Source organism: Leopardus geoffroyi, chromosome C2 (assembly GCF_018350155.1).
Source record: "Leopardus geoffroyi isolate Oge1 chromosome C2, O.geoffroyi_Oge1_pat1.0, whole genome shotgun sequence".
Lineage (NCBI taxonomy): Eukaryota > Metazoa > Chordata > Mammalia > Carnivora > Felidae > Leopardus > Leopardus geoffroyi.
Genome location: NC_059333.1, coordinates 156,613,054 through 156,633,284, shown reverse-complemented (window position 1 = coordinate 156,633,284; position 20,231 = coordinate 156,613,054). Strand labels below are relative to the sequence as shown.

Below are 20,231 nucleotides of genomic sequence, written 5' to 3'. Positions count from 1 at the left end.
AAAAAAGAAAAGAAGAGAAGAAAAAATAAAAAAGGAAAGAAAAGAGAGAAAAGAAACGAAAAGAAAGAAGAAAAGAGAAGAAAAAAGAAAAGAAGAGAAGAAAAGAAAACAAGAGAAGAAAGAAAGAAGGGAAGAAAAGAAAAAAGAAAAGAAAGGAAAGGAAAAGAGAAAGGAAAGAAAAAAATTGAGTTTCTCAACATGGAAGATGTGCCAGTTTAAGGCAGGGAGATTTGCATGTCTCGGTGCTTTCCTGTTGGTTGTTTTGAGCATGATGTGGAAATTGGGATGTTGGAATCCAAACAGACAGGAAAGGAAGAGCCGAAAGCTTTGTCAGAAACCACAGTTCTGGCCTCTGGGGGTACATCAGCTTGGGAAAGGGGTGTCAGGCATGAAAACAATGAGCCTCCAACTCATAAAAACGTGCGTCCAATCGTAAGGAATAATCAGAGAGGGGCGCCTGGGGGATCCGTCTGTTGAGCGTCCGACCTCGGCTCAGGTCATGATCTCGCGGTCCCTGAGTTCGAGCCCCGCGTGGGGCTCCGTGCTGACAGGAGCCTGGAGCCTGCTTCGGATCCTGTGTCTCCCTCTCTCTCTGCCCCTCCCCCCCTGTGGTCTCTCTCTCTCTGCCCCTCCCCCGCTGACCCTTGGTCTGTCTCTCTCTCTCTCTCTCTCTCTCTCTCTCTCTTTCTCAAAAATAAACATTAAAACAAACAAAAAGTAATAATAATAGGATAAATCCAGGTAGAGGAAACCCCTCCAAGACCACTGGCCTGGAGCCCTCAAAACTATCAATGTCCTGAGTGACCAAAAAGGCTCGCGGAATGTTCTGAATTAAAGAGGGCCCACGACATCCAAATGCCGCGCAGGATCCTGAAGCAGACTCTGGACGAAGGGGTAAAATGACGGAAGAGGGCACGGTGGGGGCAACTGAGAAAATCTAAATTTGGATTGTGTCCTGCTAAATAAAATTATAAATGTCTTGGGAGCTATGATTGTGTTTGGTTACATAGACAATGGCCCTGTTCGGAGAGATACAGTATCATTGTGTCCAGCATCTTCCTCTCAAAAGTTCACTAGCTACTTGAGTAAATAAATGAACGCAGGGGTGTGTGCATGTAGGAGAGAGAGAGGCAGGCTGAAGCAAGTGCCAGTAAAGTGCTAACAGGTGGATCTAGGACATAAAGGTGTTCACTAATAAAAGTTGATTACACTTTTGCACTTTTTTCGACACAAATATTTCATCTTTCTCAAAATAAAAGGGAGGAAGACAGGTGAGAATTCCGAAATGCAATTCATAGAACCTTCCAGAGAACCAACAGCAAGTAGTGACTTATTCTCTCCTTCCCCCAAATAACACAGGACACACACCCTGATGTCCACGGTCTTTCAGGGGAGTCACAGGCACCGAGGCCCTCTATGCCCCCCCAGAATCACAGGGTCTGAGAACTGAGACGCGTCCCTCACAAATGACCCTTTGCCTCCGGTTTCAAACCGCTGTCCCCCCCAGCAGCAGACACTCTCAGTGTGACAGAGACCTTTCCCGGTTTTATTTGTCTGCAATGTGCCCCCTATGGCCTGGTCACCTGCAGCAGTCCCCAGCCCCTCTCTGTCCCGCCCAGCTGAAATGAGCCTTCCTCCAGGAAGCCTTCTTTGAATTCTTGGGTCCTTGTCTCCGCCCTCAATTTGGCTTGGGCCTCTGGAGGCTCGGACCGCGTGCTCCGAACTCAACCTGGGCAGCGTGCCTCGGAGGGTACAAATCTGATTGAGAGGGCCGGGGTGTTTTACACCGTGTCGAGTGGAGAACGATCTATGTTTCAGCCACTGACCACAGTTTCCTGGACTGTGGTATCAAACCTCGCCTCCGGCTTTTAGGTGTTTCAGATTCGCTTGCGGAGAGGAGCTAAGGTACTATTTGTTTTTCCATTTTTCCAAACTCCGACGCAGAATACGTGAGCCTCAGCATAGGATGAAGAAGGTATCCGCCTCTTCCGTTCACCCACAAATAAAGTAAAAGAAAAGAAGCGAAACCAATGAGGTTAAACGACATAAGACGTATAAGAGGGTATTGAGATGAAATTAAGTAACGGACTAGAGACGTTTAAATAAAATAAACGAAATTAATTAACTAATGAAATGAACTTGGCCACACGAAATGAACATGCATGAAACAATAAGCCAAACAAAGTAAGGACACAGAATACACGAAATAAAAGAAAAGAAATAAAAGGTAAAATAAATACAACTCAATAAAAAAAACTAAATGACAAAAACAAACAGGAAGAAGAAACGAGATGAAACACATGAAGTGAATCAGGAAAACAGCGTAATCATGGAAGGAGACGGTTAGGCAGGCCCCCGGCGTCGCCCAGAGCTAAAGCTCGGGCCTGGGAAACGCGGGGTCCCCTCGGCTGCGCCCGCGCCCCGCGGGGCTCGCTCGCCGCCGACAGGTGGCGCCCTGGGCCCTGAGCATCCAGTCGGCCCGGCGCGGCCGGGGCCTCGGGGCGGCGTGCGCGCTCGGTGCGCCTTTGCTGCGGGACCTCGGGCGACTCTACAACCTGAGGGCTGTGGCCCCATCGGTAGAAGCGCACGCGCACACGCGCACACACGCGCGCACACGCGCGCACCCCCGCGGCTGCTCGCTCTGAGCGCCTGCAAAGCGTCACGTGGAGCTCGGGGTTCCTGCCGCCAGGGCACAGATGCGACTGGGTCACCCAATGCCTTCCTCCTCCTCCTCCTCGATGGAACGAGTTGTTTTATATAAAATGATTGAAAGCGCTAAATAAAGTGGGAGTTGGGGGGGGGGGGGAAGAACCTGCCCGGTGGCACAAAGGGAAGGGATATCCGTTCAGAAAGTTCCAGAGTAGCTACCTGTGGCTTTCCCGGGGATTCAGTGATGGCAGAGGACGTTTGCAAGCGGCCCTTCCAGAAGTCCCAGAAGTCCTCCGCCCGCCGTGCGGGGGGAGGGGAGGGGCGGGGTGGGGGTGGGGATGGGGACCAGGGGCCGCTCACATGCAAATGCAGCTGTGACAATCCGGCCGGGCGCCTCCGCGCCTCCGGGAGGCCAGGCTGGAACAAAGAATTAGCATTTTCTATATGTGAAAAGCCCGCATTCCTGGGCGGGGAGGCCGCGAGGGCGCCGGCCCCCCTCCCCATTCACACTCCGGACCACACAGAGAGCCTCTCGCGCCAAATGCTCGAAGGTTCGTTTCAGCTTTTCTTTTGACCCGAGCGATGCATACGAAATGTAGATATTTCCCTAAACGCCGGCTTTGACATTTAATGCGATCCTAAGTAGTCTGAAATGTGGACGGGATTAGGAGGAGGCTTGGGGCCCACAGGGACACTTGGCCAAATCCTCCTAAATCCCCCAGGACAATTGTTTGTCACCACACGGATCCCCTTTGCCCCAAATGAGGGGGCTAATGAACTCGGCTGCCTCCCCCCCGTGGCACCCCCACTCCTACCTCGGAGCCTGCGTCTCTGCCTTCTTCTTCCCAGGGAGAAAGAGGCTGAATGTGTCAATTGCTTGCTTTGTGTGTATCTGGGTTTCCTTACTTCAGGCTGGACCAGTAACCCATCCTTCCCGGGCCACTATTTAACTCACTTGATAAGGCTCAGGAGGTCAAGGATGCGGAGGCTGGGTGAACCTTGCGTTAAGTTAATAGGCCGCCTCCACCTGGAAAGAAGTGGGTCCTGGGACACTGCCAGGCCTAGAAAGAAAAAAAGTCACCCAAAATTCCGCTCAGTGGACCTTGTAGGTCTAGAACGATGTCTTCAAAGTACTTGCAACCCCAGAGGGGGAAGACAACAGCTGACAAGAAACAGAACATAGACCGTGCCTGAAGACGTGCCAAGTTCCACGGTGGGGCTCAACGAAAAAGCTCACCAGCCCAGAACATACCCGTGGTGAGCATGTCTGGAGTCAATGAAGACTTGGAGTTTAAGAGAAATGAATCTCCTCGGGGGTTAGGGCCACCGAGAGGCAGTGTGGGATGGCTCGGATGTTGTTGGCATGTTGGAACCGGAGGAGAGAGGTTTCTAGGGCGTGGAGGACAGCAGAGCCCGGGAGGTGGGAAGTGCTGACTCCTTTGGGGAGATGGCAGGGAACCCAGTTTGCGTAACGCGTGGGACATAAAGGAGGGGTCAACGGAGGCTCAGTGGGGTGGAGGAGGTACCATGAAGAGCGCCTTCAGGCCTTCCGGAAGGAACCCCTGGGCGGGATTCAGCACTGTGCTGTAGGCAGTGACCTGCGGGGATGAGGCAGGGAGACTTGTGACCTGGTGTCACAGAAGGTGAGGACCTGGGCGGGGTGGGTAGAATGGGATGAGAACACAGGAGGCCAGGGTTTACTGAGCAACTACTACGCCCCCGATCCTGGTATTAAAAACACGAGGCTCCAAATAGAACCGCTGATGCTGAGCCCCTCCTCGCCAAACTGAGCCTCAACTTACAGTGTGGGGTCTCCCAGAAACGGAATCTGAATCCAGTTCATGAGATCAGCACTAGTGAAGGCATCTGCCTGATAGCCCTGCCACCTGTAGGTAACTCTGCAATAACCAACCCTTTGGGCCAGCGTAACTTCCATCTTCCATTCCCTTCTGCCATCTTTCTTCTTTTCCCTTCCTTCCTTCCTCCCTCCCTCCCTCCCTTCCTTCCTTCCTTCCTTCCTTCCTTCCTTCCTTTTTCTTTCTTAACGTTTAGTTTTGAGAGAGACAGAGCACAGGCAGGGGAGAGGCAGAGAGAGAGGGAGACAGAATCTGAAGCCGAGGATCCAGGCTCCGAGCTGTGAGCGCAGAGCCCCACTCGGGGCTTGAACTCACGGACCGCGAGATCATGACCTGAGCCAACGTCGGATGCTTAACCGACTGAGCCACCCTGGCCTCCTGTCTAGTATTTTGTACAGGTCCCCAGAGCCCCTTTCTGTTAGACTGAATGCTGCCCAATTTGAATCGGTTTTTGCTCAAACTCAAACTTTTTAATACGCCTCAGTTTACCTTTTAACATTGGACACATCCAAAGTGAAGAAAGAAGGTAGTTTACCTAAGGAGCCCCCCTGCTCCTACCACCCGTCTGTAGACCTGCCCCAACGTGTACTGTTTCCCTAATAAAGCAGGAAGCGGTCTCCGCTCTGATACCCTTTAGATCGCACCGTGAAAATGGTGGTGTTCCCAGTTGGGGCCCGAGGCACTTCCAGCTACAAGGGCCAGTCCCTTGAAGCTCACTCCAACCCAGCGGGGAGGTGACTGTTAGCATCCTCATTTCACAGATGGAGAGACTGAGGGGCGAAGCAGCATAACTTGCTCCGGCTCAAACGGCCCACGAAGCCAGACCACGAAGTCATGGGTCACTTTCCTCCCCGAGGGGAACGGACTGGAGGCTGAGAGAGGGAACACTCAGGTGAAGGAGTGTGGACAAGGCCTGGGCTGAGCGGGTCGGAGGCTCACGGGAGGGGCAAGTGAACTCCCGGGTGGTGGATGCCCGCCGGCCAGCCGCACTTTGCGTCCACCGCCCCATTGGAATCCTCGCCGGATCCCGAGGAAAGGCACCCTCGTTTGACCAGGCGGGTGAGAACCCGAGAGACAGGACGTCATCCGCCCGGCCGCTCGGGCTGAGTGAGCGGTCAGAGAGTGGCACGCGTGTGCCGGACACGTCGGGGTGCGCGGTCACGACAGGACGCGCTGGCGGAGGCCGAGTGGTGTCCCCGCGCAGGCAGGTGGCGGGCCAGGACGCCAGGGGGGGACTCCGCGGAGTGGGGCTTGCGGGGAGCCGGCCTCGGATGCGAGGGCCGGGGGTGCAACGGACGACGGTGCCAGCCCTTCTGAGGGCTCACACCTTGCGGCTCGGGGATACTGGCGTTCACGTTCTCGCCGCTCTGCGAGTTTTGCCCTTTTCAAAGCCGAGTAGGTAGTACGAGCCTCTTCTCAGAGTTCACCTCAGGGGCGCCCGGCTGGCTCAGTCAGTTGAGCCTGCGATTCTCGACCCTGGGGCTGTGAGTTCGAGCCCCGCGTTGGGTGTAGAGATTACTTAAAAAGAAGATCTTAGAAAAAAGTCACAACCCTAGGAAGCGAGGCTTAAGATTGATGCCTACAACACCCATATCTGCTTACAGAAAACCATGCGCCACAGAAGAGGTACGGATCACAAGAGAGCCAAAGGGGGAAGAAACCGGGGACACCCAGGACAAACTTCAGGGAAATGGCATTTAAAGTCTTTTAGCGTATTAGGATTACCTCACGTAAGAAAGGTGGCGGTCACAAGCTGGGACAGGAAGGCGTGGCAGGGCGTCCTGGCTGACGCCAACAGCCACGCAAGGGCGGACAGCCACGCAAGCAAAGGGCTCCTGTGGACTCTGGAAGGCACGGCTGGGCCGACGAGGCGTCGGGGAGAGTGCTCAGGCTGGATGCTCACCGGCCCGGCCTGGCCTCCCCTTAGGGTGGGTGTGCAGGGAGACCCTGGCAGCGACGGTGGGATCTCTTTCCGGGCCTTCCCTGCAGCTAAGGGTGGCTACCTGACTTGACCGGACAAAGGAGATGTGAAACTGAGGTCTACTGGGGGTTTCTGGGAAAGTGTGTTCCTGAGAGTCTCCTGTGAGGACAGGTCGCCTTAGCCCTCCTCTTCTTGCCTTCAACGCAGACATAATGATGGAACATCCTGTGACCGGGACAAAAGCCCAGATGCTAAGGCCAACGGCAGGGAAAACTAGAGCGGAGTCCCCGAGGGCGTCACTGAGCCCTGGAACCAAGGCCGACAGCTGCCTATGTATCCACTTATCAAGCGAGAGAAAAAGAGTCTTCGTTAAAATTAACCGATTGGGGCGCCTGGGCGGCTCCGTCGGTTGAGCACACGACTTCGCCTCAGGTCATGATCTCACGGTTTGTGGGTTCGAGCCCCGCGTCGGGCTCTCTGCTGACAGCTCAGGGCCTGGAGCCTGCTTCGGATTCTGACTCCCTCTCTCTCTGCCCCTGCCCTGCTCACGTTGTCTCTGTCTCTCAAAAATAAATAAATGTAGAAAAAAAATTAAAAAAAAAAAAAAACCTATTGTGTACTAACAGCCCAATGTATTCTCTACTTAATACAGCAATATGGGGCCTCACCTGCTCACAGCTATTCCTGCTTTCCCACAAACCAAGCGGCAAGCAAGGAAAGTTCTCATTTCTTGAGATTTATCCAAAGATGTATTGTCCTCAAGTACAACGAACAGGCCTCTTCCCATTTCACACTACCGTGATCCCCTGGAATTTACCAATTTATAAGTTCTGTGGACTCACTCTCCGCAAATGCCCAGGCCTAAGAGTTCTGCCACCCTCCTGCAGCACGAGTGGGTCCCCAGAGCTGCTGCTGATCTGGGGCTGACGGCACGGAGTCTGCTTGGGATTCTCTCTGCCCTTTACCAGCTTGCGTTTTCTCTCCCAAATAATAAAACGTAAAAAGTGCAGAAAGACCCCCCCCCCCCCCCCCCCGCCTGAGTCCTTTGTGGGCAATGTCTAGTTACCTCCACAAACACCTTGTTCTGGTAGATATCCCTGATATCTGAAGTGAGTTCAGCAACAGAGTAAGTCACATCAAGTGTTGAGTAAATGATGTGCTGTTATCCAAACACTTTCCTCTCCAGGTGTGAAAATGGGGAAGTACAGAGATCAGCTGGGGTGTCATACTTCCCTGTCTGAACGTGGTCTCCCCACTGGGGAACCGAAGAGCTGTAGACAGCAAGGGACACTTCCGAACAGCAAGCCTGGATGAACCTGCCAAACACGGTCTCAACCAGAAGGTCACCCAGTTTTTTCTTTTTAAAGACTTTAAGTAACCTTCACACCCAATGTGGGACTTGAACTCACAACCCTAAGGATCAAGAGTTGCATGCGCCTTTGACTGAGCCAGCCAGGCGCTCCTCACCCAATTTTTCTAAACAAGTCTCTATTACAGCTTTTTTATCCCAAAGTTAATGTGTCGACCTTATGGACAAATTTTGGTCATGTCAATCCCATAACATATACCCGTCTCTCGAAAAGATGCAATTTTTAAAAAAAGTATTCTTTCGGGGCACCTGGGTGGCTCAGTCAGTTGAGCGTCTGACTTAGGCTCAGGTCATGTTCTCACGGTCTGTGGGTTTGAGCCCCGCGTCGGGCTCTGTACTGACAGCTCAGAGCCTGGAGCCTGCTTCGGATTGTGTCTCCCCCTCTCTCCCTGCCCCTTCCCCACTCACACTCTCTCTCTTGCTCTCAAAAGTAAACATTAAAGGGGCGCCTGGGTGGCTCAGTCGGTTAAGCGTCTGACTTGGGCTCAGGTCACGATCTCACTGTCCGCGAGTTCAAGCCCTGCGTCGGGCTCTGTGCTGACAGCTCGGAGCCTGGAGCCTGTTTCGGATTCTGTGTCTCCCTCTCTCTCTGACCCTCCCCCGTTCATGCTGTCTCTCCGTCTCAAAAATAAATAAAACGTTAAAAAAAAAAAAAGTTAAAAAAAAAAGTAAACATTAAAAAACTTTTTTATTTTTTAATTTTTTTAATGTTTATTTATTTCTGAGACAGAGAGAGACAGAGCATGAATGGGAGAGGGCCAGAGAGAGAGGGAGACACAGAATCTGAAGCAGGCTCCAGGCTCTGAGCTGTCAGCACAGAGCCCGATGCGGGGCTCGAACTCACAGACTGTGAGATCCGAACCTGAGCCTAAGTCTGAAGCTCAACCAACTGAGCCACCCAGGCGCCCCTAAAACACTTTTTAAAAAAAATTATTCTTTTAAGTAATGTCTACACCCAACATAGGGCTCAAACTTATAACCCGAGATCAAGAGTCACATGCTCTACGACTGAGCCAGCCAGGCGCCCCAGAAAGATGCAATTTTTTAACTTTTTGTTTGCACCTGCACAGGGCTTAGCAGTGAACCTGGGGCTCCCTGCCGACAGCCTCCAGAAGCGGGGCCTCTGCCTGAGGGCGCAGGGGAGGTGAACAAAACCAGTGCCCTGAACCGGCTTGCTCTGCATCTCTAATCTTGAAGCAAGTGATTCCTATCAGCCCAGTTGTCTCCTCTGAAGCCAATTTCACTGGCCCCGTGGGTTTCACTGTGCATTTTCTGGTCCTTTCAGTCCCAAGGAGGCAGAACACACATCGGTGTCCCTCCTCTCTGCCCCCAGGCCAGCTGCTGGGTTGGCTGCTCACCTACTGACAGCTGTGGCAGGTTTGAAAGCTTGAGCACTAAACCTCAGGGGCTAAGACGGTCCAACGGCTGCAAGAACAACAAAACTGTACAAGACTCTTCTGGTAAGACCGTGTTTTAATTGCCTATGACACAGATACATCACATAATGGCTCGCAGTTTAAGACTAAAGAAAAACAGATGAAAATGAGTTTGTGAACCCTTAATTTTAACTAAGCTTCCTGCAAAAAGAAAACCAGGGGTGAGAATCGTTTCAAAAGCGTGTCTTCAAAACTAGCACCTTTCACCATCTTTCTTTTATTCGTTCTGCCGTGATACAACTGAGAAGGCCTGTAAGTACCCCCCTGGTCTCAAGTAACAGTTTTCTGAGAGCAAAAATGTCACTTTCTGTGTGCAGTGAAAGCCGGCATTTGGATGGGCTGGACCGGGTGGACGGGCTGGAACACTGGCTTCTTTCTCATCTCAGACAGTGTTTTCACCGCAGGAAGCAGCTGATTCCTTTTGATGATCTGTAAGGCCAGCTGGGTGTTACCTACAAAAACACTTCCCATTAACGAAGCAGCATAAACACCATCACGCACAAAGCGAGCCATCAGCAGCGTGCAAGGGAGCCAAAGGTGGTCCAGGGGAGCAGCAGTCTGCAGCCGCTGCTGCACCCTGAAGCCACATAACACATCTGTCCCATCCCCAGAAACTGATTTCAGAGACACGGGGTGCGCCCTGGGCAAGAGCCCCACAGTGATTCTAAGATCCAGCCCAGCTCGAGAACCGGTCTCCGAAGGTAGACTGCACGGAAGAGGGCTCTGGGACCAGTGGGCCAGCCCTAATCACACCTTTCAGGAGGCCAAGGCCAGCTGGGTACCAGGCACTTAACTGCTGGCGAAAGCTATAAAAAGAAAGGAACCATGTAAGGATTCCCACGATCAAAAGGAGACACGACTCAGAACTCTTAGTATGTCTGTTTCCTTAATTTCTTCCACACAGGTCTCCTCTCTGCTTCACGCTGTCTTATATAGGGCCCGCAGCCGTTCTTCTCAGAAGCCACGTCCTCAAGGGTTGTGTGTGCTCAGAGGTATGGCCTATGGATTTAGGTTTGGATGATTCTCAGCAAAACTGGCTTACTGTAAAACTCACTAATGACATCTATGTTCCAAATGCTACAGTGTACAACTCTTAGCAACTGGCATCCTGACTCATGTTCTCATTTGGGCTGCCTAAGAGAAAGGTTAATTAGCAGGGATTAAACCATAATTAGCTGTCAGAAGCTATGCTTCCCTGCCTTTTCACAGATTAAAAACAGGGGCAGATATGGCTAACTCGCAAGAAGCAGGAATTTGTAAGATACCAAAAACTGCCTAGCTCCGGTTTTTTTTTCCCTAGGAGAACTTGATGGGTAATAAGTTCAAGGAAGGCCAAGTTTCAAATTCAAAGAGATAAACCAGATACCAAAAACCTGGGGCTCTTTGAAAGGGTCCAGTCCTGATTAGGGAGAAGACTTACCATTTTGCAGCTCTAGGTAGACTGCCAGTAAGATGGCTTCAGGGGGCACCTCCTTAGGATGGATCATTGAAGCCGCCTTTGCTCAAAACAAAAAAGACCCCCATGAAAAACCAACCGCTTGAGACAATCTCCAAGGAATGCCGAGAGAAGAAAAAAAAAAAGCCTACCAATGGCAAGTTAGCAAACTTGTGCAGCTCCTTCTCACAACAGCTCCTAGGAGCTACTACAGTTCTGCTCTGACATCTGTCCTTGTCCCTACAGATTCAACTACACATGTAATTTTTAGTTCGATGATTTTCCTTACGTAGGAATTCCTTTCTAAAAATATTGTTTTAAACGCTTTATTTTTGAGAGAGAGAGAGAGAGAGAGAACAAGTTGGAGAGGGGCAGAGAGAGAGGGAGACACAAAATCCGAAGCAGGTTCCAGGCTCCGAGCCGTCAGCACAGAGCCTAACCCTAGGCTCTGTGCCCACAGAGCTCGAACCCACAGACCGTGAGATCATGACCTGAGCCGAAGTGGGCCGCTCAACCAACTGAGCCACCCAGGCGCCCCCATCATGAATTCTTAATAGGGGAAAGCTTTTCTTCCCTCTTGGTTTTTGCTGCTTGGGATTTTTCTCCCATGTCTTGACTCTATTTGCTTTTAAGAAGGATGTCAGACATTTCTCATTCTACACTCCAGTCACTCACTGGTGCAGGTCTGTTGGTGGCTTTCACTCTAGACATCGTCGCATTTATATTCAAATGTGCATGTCCATTTGTGTTCCTAAGTGACCACTCAGTATCGTAGGCCCCGAGTTCCCAACCTAAGCAGTAAGAACTCAAACTAAAAAGAAAAAGTTGGTGACACAGGGGCACCCGGGTGGCTCAGCTGGTTAAGCATCCGACTCTAGATTTCAGTTCAGGTCATGATCTTCTGCTTCATCAGTCTGAGCCCTGTGCTGGGCTCTGTGCTGACAGTGTGGAGTCTGCTTGGGATTCTCTCTCTCCCTCTCTCTCTGCCCCTCCACAACACTCGCTCTCGGGGGGGAAAAAAAAACACCAAAAACTTGGAAACAAGCATACCACTCAGCATTTTTGATGTCCTCATTCTTGAGGACTGAAATAGCACAACTTTGTCCAATAAAATAATTTAACTATTTAAGCAACACGTTGTCCTTTTCTGGACCCGAGGGTCACATCTCCAGCTAGCAATTTCTCCCTGACCCGTCCTGAGAAAGGATGCCGGGCTTGCTCTGGGCCAGCCGTGCCGAGACCAGAGGTCTGTTTCCTCGGGCTGGGCCTCTCTGGGCTGCAGCCCTTTCCCCACCCGCACTATCGACTCGCATTTCCCCATCCAGTCTCGGGCGCTCGGGTGCCAGGCTGCTCTGCCTATATGCTCTATATGAGTGATCAGAAAGTGCACTCACATAGACGCTTCCTGACCAGACGTGGGCGTGCGGCTAAGACACGCTGAGAACCACAGGCGTGCAAACGGCTAACAGTAATCCACACAGATTTCCCCAAACGCTAGGGAGAGAGGAGAGCGAATGCACCGTGGGTAGGCAGAGAAAAATAGGTTTCTGGGGAACGGAGAGCTTTGGGGAGGTGCCCGCCTCAGTCCCCTCTCTCTCAGAATGGATATCGGAGAAGCAGAAAATGGGGAGACAGGACTTGCAGGCCCAGCTGTGGAGATGGGAGACGTCTGGGGGACCAGACGCTTGCACAAGGTCAGCTCCCGGCAGCCCCAGGAGCAATCTCGGGTGAGCAGGGACTCGCACCCAGGGCACACGACCCAAGTTCCTCACGAGTGAAGCAGGGAGGCTTTTGTTCCTCTCACCACCTCCCTGAGGGGCAACAACTCAGTTCAGGAAACAGAGTTCACACTTCCAGGCCAAGCCTCATACGGGCAAGAGCCTCTTCACAGCGTGCTGTGGGTGCTGCAACGTCCACTTTGCCTCCAGGTGGCTAGTTACCGCAGGTCATTTATCGTTCTCTGCGTGGACTACAGTCTGCAGCTTTGCCGCAGGTACGAGAATTCACAGCAGCAATTTTATGAGGCTTGATGGTGCTGTGCTTACTGGCCGTTCAGAAAGGCTAGTGGTGGGCAGGGACCCTCGGAACCATCTCCGCAGAGCACGGTCCTGCCCTCCCAGGCAGGGCGGGCCTCCCAATTAACACAGGTTCAGGCACTGGATTAACCTAAACCCCAAGGGACCAAAACAACCCCGCCCCTTCAGACCCAGAGCCAGCCCTGACCCATCTGTCTCTCCCAGCGTGGCAGCCGCCTCGGCCACCTGCTGCACGAGAACCTGAGCTAGACTGTGCACTCTGCAACTTGGATCAAAGGCCCTGTTTGCTCCAGTCATTGGGGTCCATGGGCACTCTCAGAAGGGTTGTTAAATACCCTAGCCTGCCACTAAGAGCAGTGAGTTTTTCAACTCCTTCCCCGTCAACTTGTGTGACTCAACTGCGAGATGACAGCACACACGTTTCCCTGGATAGTCCCATCACTTAACTTTTCTGATTTGGGATCAGAAGTGCCGACGAGATGCCACTAAGTTAACTAAATATCACTCTTGGCTATTTCGGCACGGTAAGGTTCTTCAATGCTATTCACAATATGGTGGACTTCCTAGGAAATTTCCAGGAGCCACCGTTATCTCTGGAGAACAGGTTCAATTTCAACGTCAGTTCCTCCGACAAGCATACAGGGACGTGGGCCCTCTCACGTGCTGCTGGTGAATATACCATTTGGCACAAACTCTCCGTATTTGAAGTCTTAGAATTCTGCATCGCTCTGACCTTGCAATTCCCTTCTTAGGCAGGGTCGTAGCATGCCTACCTGTTTACTGTCTTATTCCCATGGCTAACTGAGAAGTAAGTGCTCAGACACTTGCAGAATGATTATCCTTTTGAGGAATTACCCCTTTCTGAGTCTGTGACATCCCTCTGGAGCTGCCACTGGTGATACATCTTCCCCTTCTATAGGTAAGGGTCCGTGACTCATCCGGGGATGGGCGGGAATCCTAGAGGTTCAATCAAAATCTTCCCGGGGTCTTAGTGATGATGCACCATCTCAGCGGTAGGATTCAGGGGTGCATTTCAGGGATAGGCTGCCAGCTCTCGGTCTGAAGTCTCTTGCTTTAGTGCTCCAGCCCCACACTTCGTACCCTGCCGCCCCAAGACCAGTCTCTGCAGCTTCTGGCATGTCCTTCAACAGCTCTTTTATGCACATACAAAAGGTCCTTTCACTTAGCAGGTCTCGGATGTCATCATTTTGGAACACAGAGTTTACAGCTGCATGTGTTCGGCTATATGGATGCACCATTATTTAGATGATCCCTTATTTACATTGGTTTCCAGTCTTTTGAAGTTTTAATTATTAAAACCATCAGGAAGAACTCTGCAGTAAGTGCCTAGTTCATTTTCAATAGCTGATCGGTTGTTTACCTTGCAAGGGTATTTTTAAGCTCGGGAAAGTAATATTCTGATTTTTAACAAACTGACCAGAGCCTCAAACTCAGCAACAAGACCCACAGACTGCAAACCTTTTGCTGGCCTCACCTGGTGCAGACACTTCCGAGCCTTGTCGTATTCGCTCCGCAGACAGTAGGCGCTGCCGAGATTGAACAGCATCACGGTCCTGGCAGAGGTGACGGAACTGGGGTAGCACTGGGGGGCACGCTTCCCAGCTGGGGAGAAAGAGCACGGACCGTGCTGAAGAGGCCAGGGCAAGGGCAAGAGTGCCACCCAATCGCCCGCCCCAGCGGCTGCGCAGAACCGAGCTCAGCCCTATTTTTAGGCTGACAAATGAAGGACACAGAGGCTTGAGTCTACATCTCTGGGATGTGAGCCAGGCTACTTTGAGGATTTACGAAACTTCTTACTCACAGGATTCCATTGCTTCATTTTCACCTTTGTCCGATCCTACAAAGACAAGAAAACAAACCTGAGGGGGTAGGACAACACAGCGCATTTTCTAGAAACATGGTCTGTTTATGAAATGGAATATCCACTGTATCCAAGCAGTCTCTCAGTATGTTGCGGGAGGCTCTACTGGAGGGGACCAGCAGGTAGCCCCCTCCCCCCATGCCCGCATAATAATCTCGAATACAATGAATGCCAGTCTTGCTTCCTTAAAAACTGAGCCATGATTTAAAACTCACTTTTGAATGCTTCCTACTTTTCCCTGGACTGCTGAATCCCTCCAAAGAGAAAAATACAGTATGAGAATCAAAACAAATCGTTCTAGAGGTGCCTGGGTGGCTCAGTCGGTTAAGGGTTAGATTTTTTTTTTTTTTTAATTTTTTTAATGTTTATTTATTTCTGAGAGAGAGAGAGAGAGAGACAGACACACAGACAGAGAGCGAGCAGGGGAGGGGCAGAGAGAGAGGGAGACACAGAATCCGAAGCAGGCTCCAGGGCCTGAGCTGTTGGCACAGAGCCCGACGCGGGGCTCAAACTCTTGCACTGAGATCATGACCTGAGCTGAAGTCAAACGCTCAAGCCACTGAGCCAGCCAGGTGCCCCAAGTGTCAGATTCTTGATAATGCCTCAGGTTGACATCTTTCTCAAAATAAATACACACAAACGTTTCAAAACAAAACAAATTTTTCTAATACTACCATGCTTTCAAAAGTGAAAACTGATTTAAAATAGTCTCTCTTTTCTTTTTGGTAAGTAATCTCTACATCCAACACGGGGCTCGAACTCATGACCCCGAGATCAGAGTTGCACGTTCTACCAACCGAGCCAGCCAGGCACCCCTCTGTAATGAGCATTTAGACCATATGATAATCAACTCCCAGATCTACCCAACAATAATTACTACAAAGTACAGCCAAATTTGTAGACGGCCAACCTAAAATTTCCTTCCCTTTCCAACTGTGCCCTTAAATTTCCACACATCCTGAGTTACAACAGGAAGGCTGTGGAAATGGTGACCAGTTCTGATCAAATGTGTCCTCACGAACCTTGGTCCTGTTCATTTGAAGAGATGCCCAAGGAAACATCAGTGACATTCTCGGGGTTCAAGTGAGTAATGGCATCAGATATCCTGTCCAGAGAGATGAGGGCTTCTGCAGCATATAAATGGCCCAAAAACCTAAATGAAATAAACAGATCACATACACACAACACCCAGTGTATAACAAGCTTTGGTGTACATATGCTTCATGTATTTCACGTCTATAAATGGATTAATTAAGGGCTAAATTTTATCTCTTTATAAAAGTATCTTAAAATATACAACAATTGTTTATATTAGCTAAGCTGGAACAAATGACATGTGTCGATTCAGAAAGCAGCTGACAACAGGCAAACATACTGTTCTGTTTATGCAGAAAGTAACATCAACATGAAGCTCTGTTTCAGAATGAAGTTCTAAAACAGCAGCTCGGTCGAAGGATGAAGCCATCACGCTCTGCTGCTGGACGGGTCCAGAGACAGCGGAGGGCCAGACTGGACTGAGGCCAGATGCGGGTTGGACCAACGCTACTTCTATTCCAAAGGTCTCCTGCTTTGTCAAATCTATTTTATGCCCACTGACGTCAGGATGGATACACATCCTCCTGGCTTACAACAGCCTGCTTCTTCCAGTCTTTTGCTTACAAGATGATTTTTCCCTACGGTCACCTGATTGATTTTTCAAAAATAAAACAGGATGAGATATTTTACACGCTTGCTGAAAATCTTAATGACTTTTTCTACACGAGAACAAAACAAAACTTTTATGGATTTAAAGTTCTCCAAGTTTGGTCCTACGTTTCTATATCCAGTCACTATTCCCACCCCCTCAGAGATGGCTCTCCATCCCACCAGACAGTGTCCTGGGCTGGGCACACCCACTGCTCCCGGTGGCCTTGCCTTCTTGGGCAAGCCTGGCCTCATCCCCACAAGCCAATATCTACTCCTGTTCTTTTTTTTTTTTAAAGATTTACTTACTTAGGGTTTTATTTTTAAAGTAATCTCTACATCCATGATGGGGCTTGAACTCACAACACCAAGATCAAGAGTTGCAGACTCCACTGACTGAGTCAGTCAGGGGCCCCCCCATATTTTTTTAAAAATATTTTTACTTACTTAATTTATTTAATCTCTATGCCCAACTCCTTTTAAATGGTTAGCTCAGGTCTCACCTACTATAGCTAGCCTGCCCCAACTGAATCTGTCCCCATGAATCTCAAGCCCTCAAATTTTAGGCTTTTTTCAATATAATCTTTTTAGGGATTTTTTAATATGCATTAACTACTCAAGAGCTCTTTAATTTTTTATTAAGGAATTTCTTCTAAGTACCAGGAGCTGCAATGACTTTTTACTTTGCTTCTCCACCAAATACTCTAACAGAACGGACAAGTTTTTAAAAAATCAGTAACTTCAATTATATTTTGAAATAAGATAATTTGAAGTTTTTCTTTAGTATCCACAAGCCAGTAATCATTGCAAAACACAAACACACATATCTAAAGAACTAGTTCAAATTGTTTTCTGTGAATTTATTTCAAGACATTTTCCGTTTTTAGCCAAATGCAATGCCTTCGTGACACCCAGAGCCAAGAAACCTTTGACTACGTGTCCAGAAAGCAACAAGGAGTGAGGGGGGTCGAGCTGCTGAGCTGCCAGATGCAGAACGACCTACCTGTCTTTACTGGGAAGACAGACAGTGATCTCGCTGTTCACTAAGAAACCAACACTCAGGAAAGGAGAGTTAAGAGAATCAAAAAAGAAATGACCAGACATGGCTTGGCCAATCCCCTGAAAGTTGACAAATGAACTTAGAAACCCTCCAACAGAGGGCACGAACCTACTTGGGATTTATCTGAGAATAGGGACCACAATGTCAACCCAAGAATTTTAAGAAGCAGTGAGGACTTGGGTTTCATTTCTGTTGAAAAGAAAAACAGAACACTGCTCTCGCTCTCGCACTGGCCGAGCGCGTCACAGCCACAGCCTGAGCGCTGGATAGTGGCGATGGCTGTGGCAGCCGACCCGGCTGGCTGGGACTTTGCTGGGGCTTCACGGAGCTGGGTGACGGAGCCTCCCCTCAGTGGGAGCCCACCTGCCTCCAGCTGGAACTCAGGCTCCCTCCAGGCCTGGACGCTGGATGAGGTTTTCTTGCAGAAGGGCAGTTGTCTTAGGTCTGAATTGTGACAGTCTCTTACCTCACCAGATGCTCTCTTACCTTTTTTTTTTTTTTTTTAAATACAAATGTGTGTTTGGGGAACACTGGCCTGAAACAGCCTTAATCGATGTTAATTTTAGATGCTTGTATACAGTAATACGTTTTCTTGAAGACAAAAATAATTAAACCTTAGCAGAATTATTCCTCAGAGTACGATCTCACAATTCTAAGCACTGCACATTATAAACAAGACCACTAAAAAGCAAGAGTTAAGTAATTATATTTTGGAGATCGTAAGTATTCACCCACAGGATGAATGAGAAAAACAACTGTCCTAATGGTATGCAGAGTATTTGTGGCTTTGAGTAAAAGCCACATACAAAGATTCAGAGGACGCTGCTTCTCACTCAATTTCCATAAAAGGAAAGATGTGCTTTAGCAAATTTTAGAATGACAATGACACTACTAGTGAAGAGGCCTCTGCGGAGTTTGAATAAAACTCCTGTACTCAGAATGCTTGTTGGCCCCTTTAAACCGCAGTCCTGGCATCAGATTTATCCCGTTGAAGAAACTCCTTTCCGTGTGGGTCTTCTCCCTGAGGACTCCCTTTATCTTGGGGACCAGTATGTGGACACGCGCTCCAGACAGGCCCAGCAGCGGACAGGAGACACTGTGCAGTCCCCACTTCCTGACGCTCCGTCCAGCAGACGCTATCGCTGTTAATCCTTGAGGTACAAGGGAAAAGAGCCTAACGCGGAATCACCAAATTAATGCTTCAATCAGTTGCCTTGTCTAGATAATATATATCCCACCGAGGGGGCAAAAAGCAGCAATACGCACCAAAAACTAACGAAAACCTCCACACAAAACAAACCCGGACGCACAGGGCAAGCCACACTTACTTCAGGGATCCTGACAGCTTGGGCTGCTGAAGAAGTTTATCTGCGTGATTCAAAGCCATAAGGTTATCACCTAAAGCCAGAGCCACGTAAGCACTGCAGGCAAGTATGGAGCATCTGGAACACAAAAGGGAAGGGCTGAAAACCTGAGTTACAAAATTGACAGCAGCTGTATTTGTTATTTATTTATTTTTTTTTTAATGTCTTTTTTTTTTTCAACGTTTATTTATTTTTGGGACAGAGAGAGACAGAGCATGAACGGGGGAGGGGCAGAGAGAGAGGGAGACACAGAATCGGAAACAGGCTCCAGGCTCTGAGCCATCAGCCCAGAGCCTGATGCGGGGCTCGAACTCACGGACCGCGAGATCATGACCTGGCTGAAGTCGGACGCTTAACCGACTGCGCCACCCAGGTGCCCCTGTATTTGTTATTAAATAGGAAAGAAGGCCCTGATTATAGCTGTGACAATCTGGAAAGGAGGAAGCCACAGTTAAGCGTTAGGATGATGGAGAAACTATCATCTAAGGCACGGTGTGCTGCTCTTTACCTAAATCATCTTTAGCTTCCATCCAGCTGACTCCCATCTCTAACAAAATAACCAAAAGAATTACAATATATATTTTGCCTGTCAAAGAAATAATGCAGTTACGGGCCTAGTGAGAACTTACTTCCCACAGAACATTTAACATCCTGGAAATACAGTTACAGAAGCAGATCTTATTTTTTCAAACCCATTTCCTGAAGAAATACAATTAAGTTACTAACAAATCCACTTAGCTTCCTGTAAAGTGTTCCTCTCTGAACCTGTTAAGTCTATAGTTCTCCCTAAGCAACAGTATCAAGAGTAACTAAAAGAATTTCATTCACCTACACACTATGTGAATATTCAAGAAAGAAATCAGGCTGAAAAGCTACATGTGAAGATAAGAAAATTCAGGTTACACTGATTTTGCTAAGTTGGGCTGGAAAGCTAAATTTCTATTCGGTTTTCTACTTAACGGGCAGCTCATTTACAGCAGGTCTAGCCAAGGACTTGGCACTAATAGATCACTTGAATGTTAAACAACCGCTCTAAAAAGCAATCTTAAAATAAACCCCTGTCAAGTAGAAATGAGGTCTGAATGGCCAACCACAAGGGAACCAACAAAGATACAGGGTTTTGAGCTATGTTTACAAATTACAGTACATATGTGTATCATTAAGTGCATTCGGGTTGTGATTTCAGTCTAAGCAAAATGTAACCACTGCACCACCGCAGTTTTCTAGTAATCTGAAATCCTCTGACTAGAAACGGCCCTTCTGAAAAGCACAGTGGGGCAAATCCAGAAGTGGTCTACTGTTTCCGCTTCACTGGATGACTCCTGGTTTCTGGAAGCTTGGAAACTTGTCCACTGAAGGCAAAGTGCTCCCTTGGCATCGAAGAACACAGAAAGGTAGACTGGTCCCAGAGGAAACACAAGGAAATTGACATTTACGGCCTTAAGCCACAATAGTAGGACTGAAAGAGTGCCTAATGCGGTCCCTTGTTTTATGAAGGTAGAAACTGAAATCCAAAGTCATTAAATATATTCCCTAGCTT

General features: G+C 49.2%; 1 protein-coding gene across 10 annotated transcripts in view; it reads right to left on the bottom strand.

Annotated features, from left to right (window-relative positions):
• Positions 1 to 9,250: 9,250 nt before the first annotated feature.
• CNOT10 (CCR4-NOT transcription complex subunit 10) overlaps positions 9,251 to 20,231 on the bottom strand; it is a 72,904-nt gene continuing 61,923 nt past the window's right edge. For 4 of the 10 annotated variants that reach the window (XM_045436690.1, XM_045436692.1, XM_045436684.1 and 1 more), the window contains exons 14-19: positions 18,656 to 18,769; positions 15,607 to 15,737; positions 14,525 to 14,560; positions 14,198 to 14,325; positions 10,652 to 10,727; positions 9,251 to 9,683 (exon numbers count right to left, since the gene is read on the bottom strand). In XM_045436690.1, coding sequence (XP_045292646.1) covers positions 9,532 to 9,683; positions 10,652 to 10,727; positions 14,198 to 14,325; positions 14,525 to 14,560; positions 15,607 to 15,737; positions 18,656 to 18,769 — 637 coding nt within the window. In that variant the 3' untranslated portion in view covers positions 9,251 to 9,531. Of the gene's footprint in view, positions 9,684 to 10,651; positions 10,728 to 14,197; positions 14,326 to 14,524; positions 14,561 to 15,606; positions 15,738 to 18,655; positions 18,791 to 20,231 lie in introns of all 10 variants that reach the window. The other 6 variants (XM_045436689.1, XM_045436682.1, XM_045436683.1 and 3 more) reach the window with 3 other exon arrangements.